This window comes from Equus przewalskii, chromosome 22 (genome assembly GCF_037783145.1).
Source record: "Equus przewalskii isolate Varuska chromosome 22, EquPr2, whole genome shotgun sequence".
NCBI lineage: Eukaryota > Metazoa > Chordata > Mammalia > Perissodactyla > Equidae > Equus > Equus przewalskii.
In genome coordinates, this window is record NC_091852.1 from 35,179,084 (window position 1) to 35,191,133 (window position 12,050).

General features: G+C 33.8%; 1 protein-coding gene across 6 annotated transcripts in view; it reads left to right on the forward strand.

Moving 5' to 3' along the window:
- CNTLN (centlein) overlaps nt 1-12,050 on the forward strand; it is a 321,501-nt gene that overhangs the window by 141,956 nt on the left and 167,495 nt on the right. For all 6 annotated transcript variants that reach the window (XR_011531332.1, XM_070589744.1, XM_070589742.1 and 3 more), the window contains exons 9-10: nt 5,519-5,695; nt 7,516-7,641. Coding sequence is in view for 5 of the 6 variants with exons in the window: in XM_070589744.1 (XP_070445845.1) it covers nt 5,519-5,695; nt 7,516-7,641 (303 nt within the window). In the remaining variant the exon portion in view is untranslated. The remainder of the gene's footprint in view (nt 1-5,518; nt 5,696-7,515; nt 7,642-12,050) is intronic.

Genomic DNA, 12,050 nt, shown 5'->3' on the forward strand with positions numbered 1-12,050 from the left:
CAAAGATTTAGGCATTTCATGAGAAGAAAATTTTACATATATACACTCTTTAATAAAGTATATATATATATATATATATACTTTTTTATACTCTATCTTCTTCCAAGAGAATGTGAGTTGATTTTCAGAGAACAATCATTCAAAATGTCAATTTCTGTGATATATATGCATATAGGTTAGAAATTTTATATACAAACATATATTACAGATTTTTAAATACACATGTATATTTGACCTATACTTAATTTTCAGTGAGATATTATTTTTGGAGAAACTGTTTCTTTTGCTGAGATATCATGTCCTTTTTAAATGTTTTTGATTTGCAATTGGCTACATTATGTGTTGACAGGTTTGAAATTTATAAATTTTTTAAGTAAGTGAGATAATATAGGTGAAATGTTACCTAGAGCTAGAAACATAATACTTTTTCATCAAATGCTAGTTGTTATTATTTTAGTATAGTGGGACACAAATTAATATATTTAATTAAAACTTACTAATAAGACAAAACAATTTAACTTACAGTTTTTTGCAATTGTTATAGCTGTGAAAAATTTTCTATTTATTAGGCAGTGTTCACTCAGCCTTCACTGTAATAATGCCATACACTGTTGCTTGAATTTAATGCAACATGAATAGATATTTAATTTATATAATTTTTCAATAGTAATTGGCACAACATTTAAAGGCTTCTCCTTCCCACCCCCCTTTTACTCTATATCTTCTACAGGACTTTGATCAAAATTACCTCTGTGGATCAATGTAAAAAATAAGTCATGTATTAATAATGGTCAATTTAAAGAGATTAGTTCCAATTGGAGGCATTTGGACACATATTCCACTGATGATTTCTCATCAGATTAACTATGGTCTAGCACCATACCATTATCTTCTAAGACTGTAAACTAAAAAGATGCAGAAGAATTTCTTATATTATAGAAAAAAGTTTATTTTAAAATGTTAATAATTCCTAGCCAAGAAAAGTTAACTTTTCAAAGTCTGAGATTTTAAGGACAATAGATAGAATAAACTTCCACAGACAGGGGAATTGTTAGTCTTGATTTTGCTAAGCTTGTAAAGCAGCACTTAAAACACATAGGGATAAGTAAGGATATATGACAATATACATATCTTACCCTTAAAACAATTACTAAGCTTAAAAAGTAAAGTGAGTATACTGTTGATCTATTGATAGGGGACAAAAGAGTAACTTTATGATGGAGTAACCTGACAAACGCTGCTTTAGCTAGGTGATCAAGGTCCAAAATCAACAGTCAAGTCATGTTGGTAGTGTGTACCCTTGCTATGATGTGATGAAAATGCACTTTACTTCTGTGATCTTCCTCCCCAAAACTCCGTAAGGAGCATCCCATAATGCATCTGAATAGTGCCCTTCAAAACTGTCCATGCCGTCAAAAATAAGAAAAGTGAGAAACTGTCACAGCCAAGAGTTACTGACATGATAATTAAATGTAATGTGGTATGGTGGATGGGATCCTGGAACAGAAAAAGGACATTAGTTAAAAGATGTGGAAATTTGAGTAAACTATTGTAAAGGGAAAAAAACTTTTTTCCTTCCTATATGGGGAATAATTTAGTTCTTCCTTACTACAACTTTCTTCCCTGTGAATTTGCTTTACTAGTCACACAGAACACTCACATTTCTGACTCTTCTGGTCTCCAAATGTGTGGAGGTTTTTTCCCCACAACAAGCTATTCTCTGTGACACCAGCTAGATGTCCTATAATTTAACTCAATTCTGACACTGTCTACCTGGAGATAGCATCAGATCCCATAGGTTAAGGGCTGGGTCCCACAAGACTTCCCCCTCCCCCACACACTTTAGAGACCAGTTGCAAGCTCAGGTTATCACCTGGGCTTTTGACCAATCAGCTAGATTGAAGGTTCCAAAGACCGCCTCTTTGGGTTCAGCTAATTTCTAGAGCAGCTCACAGAACTCAGGGAAATGTTTATTACCAGTTTATTAAAGGATCTGATAAAGGGTACAGATGAACATCCAGATGGAAGAGATGTGTAGGGTAAGGTATATGGGAAGGAGCGTGGAGCTTCCATGCCCTGCCCAGGTGCACCACTCTCTCAGCACCTCCCCATGTTCACTAACCCCGAAACTCTCTGAACCCCCTACTACTGGGATTTTATAGAGGCTTTCTCACATAGGTGTGATCAATTATGAACTCCATTTCCAACCATTCTTCCCTCTCTGGAGGACAGTGGGTAGGGCTGAAAATTCCAACCTTCTAATCTTGCCTTGGTCCTTTTGGTGACCAGCCCCTGTCCAAGAGCCATTTAGGAGCCCACCCAGAGTCACCTTAATAGAATAAAAGATGCTTCTAGTGCTCTTATCACTTTGGAATTTACAAGAGTTTTAGGTGGGAGCTGTGTGCCAGGAATCAGGCAGAGACCAATATACATATTTTCTGTTATCTCACAACTATGGGCCTCAGTTAAAAATAAAGTGTGAATATTGGTTCATTAAGTGTAACAAATGTACCATATTAATTTTAGATGTTAGTAACAGGGGAAACCGGGGTGAATGGGAGTGGGAGGTGTAGAACTCTTTATAGTATCTGCTTGGTTTTCCTGTAAGTATAAAACTGTTCTAGATAATAAAGCCTGTTAGTTAAAAAAAAAAAATCAGGTTAAAGGACAGAATTACAGTGGTTTCCATTTTCTTTTTAAAGTCTGGGTAATATATCCCAAACTTATCACTAGCAAACTCTGAGAGATGAGATTATGGGGAGACTTTCATTTATATTTCCCCATCTATACTGAAAATTTTATATTAAATTTTTATTCCTTTTTTTTGGAGAAAAAAAGTTTTACATTTTGAAAAACATTTAATGACGTGTTCATTATTAAAAGAATTTAAGGAAATTCAGGTAAGTATGAAGAAAATAATTCACATAGAATTCCTCCTCTCAGCAATAACACTGTAACATTTCAGGGTTTTTTCCACACATATTTGGTGAAATCTATTTCTATACTGTATACTATATTCTTTTGTAAACTGCTTTTCTCACCTAACAGTTTGTCATGGATATCTTTCTGTATCAACCATGAGCATGCTAGAATGCGATATCAAAGACTTGATACACTTTTATGTGCTTTGATACATGTTTCAAAATTCCCCCAGAAAATTTGTAGCAGTTTATACTTCCACTACCATGTTCTCAAAACACAAGAGTCGTAAAGTGAGTCTGGCAAACATTTTAAAATTAGGAGATTTCCCTGAGAAATTCGAATTCCTGCTGCTTTTGAAAAATCAGTAATCTGGCAATAGTGGGCCACATTCCTCTATGAAAACACTGGGCTGGAGCTGAGTAGCAACTGCCACAAATACTCTCCGTACTCCCTCAAAGTGAGGCCGAGTGTGGTTTGACATTTCATTTTATTTGTACTTTTAAAAATGGTGGTATTAAGAGAAATGTGACATACTTCTTGTGCATATATCTCTATTAGAAGTGATAAAAGGCTTGAGAGAGAGAGAAAGACCACAGTTTTTAAAAACTGGGAGCATGTGTAAGTTTTCTTGTGGAAGTGAAGAATGTACCTACATGTTTTAATATGTATACAAAGTGTCTCTGTTGAATAGATTCTAAGCTGTAATTTTAAAACAAACTAAACACAACCCATTTTACTTATTTATTTACATTATCTCCTTGGCTCCCATGTGAATTTAAGTTGATCACTAGTTTCATAGTATTTTAATTTTGAATTTCTGTTATTGTTTATTGAGGAATTTCAAAGAAATGCTGCTGAAATATGAAACCTCTTATTAGTATAGTGACAAAATGCACTGTTGGAGCATATTTTATGTCTTCATGAATATTTGAATTATTTATCATTGTAGTTACTTGACCGAATATTCACATTTTTACATTCTTATCTATTGCATTTTAATCCAATGATGATTTAGAAAACTCATTTGTTAAAGAGCACAGGATTGCTTATTGGATATACCAATAAACTAAACTTGTGTTTTTCCTGTTTTAGTCTAAATTTTTGTTTAACCTTGAACAATTTATTTAAAATTTCTTTGGTAAATTATGGGATATTTATATATTCTTCATAATTTTATTCAGTGAAACCTGGGCAAGAACAGGTAGCCTTTGAAAACTGTTTAGATTGGCAGCCCAATCAAAGGAAACATTTATAAACATCATAAATTTGCTTACGAAATAATAGGAAAAAATAAAAGAAATAAAAGCTGTACGGTGATTAACAGGGGGAGAAAAGAATAGGACAAAATTCTTTTAGAGTTTGCAAGAAAAGTGCTTTAAGTATTTTAATTTGACGTTCAGAGCAAGGTAATGGAATAAGTATTTAATATATTTTAAGTGTGATAATAGTACAATGTAAACAATATGCTGAGGAAAATATTTAGTAGTATGATAGAATAAAGGTTGGGAAACAAATTAAGTGATTTATGTATGAGGAAAGTGTAATAGTATAAATCAAAGATGATCCCTCTCATTATAAAAATTACAGGTTAGAATTAGGAAAATTTTGCCTATCCCCTAAAAAAAGAAAAAAGTGGTCAAAAGAGAAAAGGATAATATTTCCCATTATTGGTTCAGAAAAGTTAAACATATATATTTTTTCATAGTCCTTAGGAATATTGTTTAGGAAGAATGAGGCTGTCCACATTTTAAATGAAACTATTTTCGGGGCTACTGGATCCATATTGATAATATTAGAATCGTAAAATCTGACTTTTCTATGCTAGAAGTAAAAAAACCTTTGTTTTCACTATGATTTAGTGTTTTTGTTTTTTGTAAGTGGAGTGCTTAATTTGAAATAGCATATATGCATGGATTTTAATGGTCTCAAATATATTCAGTTAAGATGTTAGTAGAATATTGCAGAATGTTAGTTTTCAGAACAAATTTTGTATAAGCTTAATTTTCCCCTGATTTCTATTGTTAAAATGTGGTGCTTACCATTAGCAGTTTATCTGGTATATGAATAAATTTTAAAGTAGAATACTATGAACTGTATTGACTTTTAAGAGTATCAGTTTTTTGAGCTATTGTTAAATTATGATACATTAAAAGCTAACTAGAGCTATAGGGCTGTTGGTTTCCTTTTCCCAGGTTCATATTCAGTGGTATTACATAACTCTTGATGATCAGACAGTGAATTGAGTATTTTGTGAGGAAATACATGTGTGTATAACCATAAATTTGAAATAATTTATAGATGAGTAGTGTCTATCATGGAACTATGCTTCAAATTTTTTCTCCTGCAAATCTCTATCACAGTATTTGTGAAAATATTTATTCAGACTCTTGGTTATTTTATTGAAAAATGCCATTATATTAGGATGACAGAAGTTTAGCTAATGCTGGTTCACAGTTTATTATTGAAATGAAACTTTCTTTCTCTGAATACTTGTGATTTAGATAATTTAATATTATATATAAGTATTTGCATATATATGTAAATAATATGAGATGCAAACGTACATATACTTTGCCCATATGCTTTTTTTTAATAGATATCCCAACGGCCATCTTTATCGAGCTTAGAAACCTTAATGGTCTCACAGAAGTCTGAAATTGAGTATTTACAGGAGAAACTGAAAATAGCAAATGAAAAACTGTCAGAGAACAGATCTACCAACAACGGTTCCTCAGAGAAGAGCATCCTGACAAGTGCTGACGGGAAACATAAGGTAGGTACGTTTGTCATTTTGCGGATTTGTCAGCATTTGGCTGGCAAGGCAAGAGATGAAGTTAAAAAACAAACAGCAGCGTTTACTTCTCTGCCTATATTTCTGGAAGCTTTTAAAAAAATATTATGTGCCAAATGCTTGATAAAATAATTGTTGGGAGTAGAAAGTTTTCCCTTTCTAAAGACATAGTATATTCCTAATTAATTAAATACATTAGTGGTTGTATACCTATTTTGAAGTAAATTAACATTCTTGTATTAAAAAGTTTTGGTAAGTATCCCTTGTCTATATAATCTATAGATAAATTAATCTAAGTAAAAATTTTAAAGTGGTATTAGTCATTAACTCAATTTTCTAATTTTAATTAGAAGAAAAATATACCTTAATGCTTCTGTTTCACTCAGATATGATAGTTAAAATACTGCCCATATGGAATATAAACTATAAATGGAATTTAACATTAATTTGTGGAGTTATATATTTTCAGATTTAAAGGCATAGCAATAGAGAAAAAATAAGCAAATTTTTCATAGTATATTTCTCATTTCTTAACATCTCAGCTTTTCCTTTTGTAGTATTCATTACATATTCCTATTATGCTGTGAAAGATTCTATGAACATTGACTGATACAAAAATTTTATAATATCACATTGTAAATATGTTATTTCTGAATAAATTGAAATAACAATTCCCTAAAAGTAAGGAGTTTTAGACATGTTTTTCTCACACTTGTTACTTCAGCAGTAGAAAATATCTTTAAAAGTAGAAAACCATGTTTTCAAGATAATTGTTTTTAGTTCTTTCCAGGTTTTCCTATGAGTAGAACAAACTATCTTAATAAAGGAACCATTTAAAATTAGACCCATGTTTCTGCAGTATTCTTATTTACTCTCTCTAATATTACTAGTAATTTTCAGAAGAGCGAGCTTTGTTTACGTATGTATGTATGTTTTTATTTAAACATAACTGCATTGTCCATTTCTTGCCATTTTGGAGTAGTTTTACAGCATTGAGCTTTATTTAAATGAAAGAAAACATTCCTAAAATTGAGAGACAGCATTACTGGGCCTAAGTTGGTTGCTTGCTGTATTACTGAAGTTTAAAAATGTACCACTTTGATGTTTCATTGCTTTTAACAAAAGTCAAGAAAACAAGAGTGATATTTTGAACAAAATTTTCTTTCATTTTCATAAGGGTGTGCAGTAAGTATGAACAATATGTTGCCCAGCTTAATACTTGCTTTCACATATTCTTTCTCCAGATTGGTATATGAAGCTGTACATAATATAAACACACATTCTTGTCTCTAGTTAGCCACATTATAGTTAATGACCATATGGTCATTATGGTATAAGATCTACTGTCTGTTGTATTTATATTCCTCAAGCATATTGTTCCTTCAACTTCACAGTGTGTTAAACTATTTCAAAGGGAAAAAAATCCTTTCCCTCTTGTTTCTGGTTGTCCTATCAAGTGTAACCTTGGACCCTTATAGAGCAATTAGACCAGCCTCTATCCCCTCCTTTGTAATGAGGTTTCTTGCATTTCTGAGTCTATAACCCTTTAGTCTTCCCTAATGGGACATCATTATTCTGAAAGAAACAATGTAAATGTAAATGAATATTCTCATTAACGAGTCACAGAGAAACCTTTAGCGGTAGCACTGTGGTAATTCCGCTTGTTATTTCTCCAGTATTCCATGCAGGATTTTTTTTATAATTCATTATTAGTATTCAAAATTACTTGTTCTTTAATTTTGCATGTCTTTCATAATCCAGTGTTCCAACTAGTTCAACCATGTCCTTGTTTTATTCTCGAGGAACCACCTGTGAAACGTTCAAGGTCTTTGTCCCTAAAGAGCTCTTTCACAGACTCAGAGGAACTAAGGAAGCTGAGAAACGCTGAAAGAAAGATTGAAAACTTAGAGAAGGCACTACAACTAAAGGTGAACAATAAATCATTTCTTTAGTAATAACCTTGCAAAGATAAAGATATACCAAAGTACATTCATTTCACAAATTACTGCTTATCATTTATCTTTCCTGAATTTATTTACATGTATAAAAATATGTAGTCGGTTGATCTTGTTTTTAAGATTTCTGAGGATCATAAAGTAATAAAAAATAAGCTACTTGTAAACTAAATGTTTATTCACTACTTAAAATTATTTGCAAATATTTTGACTTAATATTGGGAATAAATTTCTTATAGTTTCTCAGAAACAAAAAAATAGAACTGTAGCTAGTGGAAAGAGAATTTCTTGTGGTTCTTTATAAACGATAAACACATAAAAAGAAAAATGAGTTAAAAAGCACACCAGCCTAGCTCAGGCCACTTAAAATTGTCCTTTATAGAAAATTACATAGTCAAATGACAAATAAATATACATTATTTTTTACATTTCAACTGAATTTGTCTCAGAATACATGACATTTGAGTCAGTGGTCTTCCAGTGTTTAAGAAGCATATATCTTAATGGCCTGTCTTTGAGATTTTATACTTTCCAAGTCATATTTTGTGAATTCTCTTTCTCAGAAGAAGTTGGTTGTGCATATTGAACCAGTTTTATGTGACTATGTTGAGGGCTTTTATTTTTTCTGTGAATTTAATACGGCTAAACTTGTCATTCCTCATTCACAACTACCCGAAGGCCTGTACTATTTAAGATTTAGTCATTTAATTGAATCTCAAATAGTTTTATGACATTCTATGACAATCCCAATTTACACATGATTAGAATCCAATACCGTTAAAACTTAAATCCTTTTTCATATAGTACAGATTACTCTTAGGTAGAAAAAGATTCGACTTAACATTATGTGTATTTTAGAACAAAATATGGTTTACAGGTATAGTTAGCCATAAGCTCCAGTTAATAATGTTTTCTACCTTTCCACTAAACATTGTGTTAATTTATATTTATTCAGACCTAAGCTATTAGTTCTAAAACCAAGGAAAATTATCAACTATTGTTTCTACCAAAAATGAAATGATCAGATGACCTCAGCTTGCTAGCATTTAGCCTGCTTGAAATTTATATACCTGAAATTATTTGCTCATTCATTTGTTTACTCAGTAACTTATTGAGCAATGCAGTTAGCCAAGCATTGTACTAGTCACTTGTTGTACAATAGGAGAAAAGGTGAGTTTCTATTGTTCAAGACCCTTTCTCTAGTTAAGAAGATGCTAAGTGAGTTTTAGAATCAGTGTATTAGTGTAAACTTGAGGGTACACACAGGATATTATGGACATGTTTAGGAAGACAATCTATCATCTTCCTTCTTGTACGTGATTCTTGAAATTCATATACCAACGCATCTCTCCTGTATTAATCTGGGTTCTCCAGAGAAACAGAACCAATAGGACACAACCTTTTAGTCTTCCCTGATAGGACATCATTATTCTGAAAGATAGGTATGTATATATAGAGAGAGAGTGATTGATTGATTGTAAGGAATTGGCTCACGTGATTATGCAGTCTGGGAATTTCAAAATCTACAGTCATCAAGCTAGAGTTCCAGGAGAGCCAATGGTATAGTTCCAGTCTGAGTCCAAAGGCCTGAGAACCAGGAGAGCTCTTGGTGTACGTTCCAGTCCCAGTCCAAGTCTGAGTCGGAAGCCCAGAGACCAATGTCCCAGCTCAAAGACAGGCAGAAAGAAAGAATTCTTTCTTACACAGCCTTTTATTCTATTCAGGCCTTCAATGGATTGGATGAAGCCCATTACATTGGGGAGGGTAATCTGCTTTACTCTGTCTGCTGATTCAAATGTTAATTTCTACAGAAACACCTCTACCAATAACCCAGAAATAATGATTAACCAAATATCTGGGCAGTCAGATTGACACATAAAATTAGCCATCACATATCCATTCAGTAGTAGATGATCTCCACTCATTGGCCCCCCACAGAAGTCTGCGAGTCTTTGATAGTCACTTGTTTTTGGCAGGAAGGAGTAGAGCAGTTGAGACGTTTTTAGATCTATTGTCTTCCACCTCTTGAATTTCTTATTTCAAAAGAGTCTCAGAAGCATTATAGTAATTTATTTCCTCTTTCCTTTCTCCTAACAACACTCTCTTGATGAGGCCTCAAGTTTATTTTCAGAGTAAAATTCTTTTTTTACCCAATTTCTGTTTCATTTACACATTTTCTGTATTCCTTTTTCAAGTCAATTGATGATAGTCCGGAATTCGAATTATTCCTCCACACACCCAGCTGGGTGAGCAGTGTGGGATAGGTTGTCGAGAGACCAAAGAAAAGACCCAGAGACAGTGAACGAGACATATGGGTTTATTGGGAGTTACTTATAGGGAAGGTCCAGTGGCAGCTGGCTGGACAGCAACGTGCACCTGCTGCCACCTCCTGAGAGAAGCTGGCTTAAGTACCCAGAGGAACAAAGGGTGTGTACTTGCCAAGGGGGATCACCCTTGTATGACCTGCATTCCAAGGACCAGAGCCCCCCTGGAGGAGTTCTATGTTGCCTCAGACTGCGAGAGTCTTGGCGCTAACTCTCCCATGAGAAATCAGCTGGGTTGGCCAAGCCCAGGACTGTTATTATTGTGAGTGCTGGCACATAGCCCAGACAGGAGCCTCAAGGACGCATGGTTTTTAAAGGGCTACACCAGCTAATGCCCCTAGACAAATGTAGGTTTTCTTTCACAGATTGCAAGATAAGGGAAAAAATGGGAGCAAATTTTCTTCCTGGCATTTTATTATTGTTAAGAAAGGATTTCTTATTTTAACAGAACAAAATAGTTGAATGAAAAAGGCATTATAGTCAAGAGCATTTAGCAAAAGTGCATAAACAAAACCTGTATAGTAAAGCAATTCCAAGGAGAGTGATTGGGCCCAGGGTACTTTTTAATTTTCAGCCTGACTTTAGTAAGTATAGCTGTCATATTTAGTGAAGACAGAAGACCTCTTTCTATATTCCCCTTATTAGACTATAATATTAATATTATTGCTATTACTCAAGTGCATGTGAGTCTAAGATAAGATAGGAATTAATGATGTGTCTGTATTAGTTTCCTAGGGCTGCTGTCACAAACTGCCACAAACTGGCTGGCTTAGAAGAACAGAAATTTATTGTCTCAATGTTCTGCAGGCTAGAAAAGTCCAAAATCAAGGTGTCAACAGGCTTAGTTCCTTCTGACGGCTGTGAGGGAGAATTCCCTCCTTCCTTCCTCTCTCCTAGCTTCTGGTAGTCTCAGGTATTCCTTGGCTTATAGATGGCCTTCTCCCTGTGTCTTCACATCATCTTCCCTCTATGTGTGACTCTCCCTGTGTCTAAATTTCTCCTTTTTGTAGACACCAGTTATATTGGATTAGGACCCACCCTAATGACCTCATTTTAACTTGGTTACCTTTATGAAGACCCGTATCTCCAAATAAAATCACATCCTGAGGTAGTAGGGGTTAGGACTCCAACATATCTTTTTTGGAGGGATTAGTTTCAACCCATGACAGTGACTTACGGTTTTTAAAGTACATTTGTTGATCATGGTGCTCCTTTTGTAGACCATTATCCCCTAATACATGTTGAATTTTTGTCATGGTCTTTCCCATACTGATATTCTATTGACTACTGCTCTGCCAGAAGCTAATGGGACATGGCAGACGACAATGTTCTGTGCCCCATTATTGTAAACACTGGATTAAAAGCTTTTTTTTTTTGTAAGCCTTTAGCATATCAATGCGCATTGTGAATCTGTAGAAAGGTATAAATACATTATTTCCCAGATTTATTTGATTATATATACCTATTAATATTTCCCAAAAGACTGTTGTTCCATGGAAGATACAATTGGAAACAGTAAAAGACAGAAGACATTCTCCATGGCACAGTAGGTAGCCTTAGCTTCCCCAGTTGATCACCAAGGTGGAGCCTTGGTGAAGGGAGGGAAGGACAAATGTTTCACCAGTAGACCATGGAACATACATATATATACACACTTTGATACATAGAAATGATGTTTTTTATTATGTCAGCAGTAAGTCATGCATATTATTCTAATACTAATTAAGAATTTTGTATAAATATTAACACATTGTCTTGCTCAGCTTACTTCTCTGACTAGTTGTACGTGTTTTCAAGAGGGATGACCAATGTTGTAATAAAAGAGCCAATAGTAATAGAAGACATGAGAGCTCTTATTATAGAAATCCCACCCATTTCTAAATCCTGACTTCATGAAGGTAGTGAACTAACAAGTTATAAAGTATAATTTGGAAACCAGTGCATCAGAGCTTTATGAAATCTTCACTATACTTGAGATTACTAGTGCCATGAATCCCTGCTTTACTGATTTTCATGCATTTGACAACTTGATTCTATTAGCATTTTTCTATGCCGTTT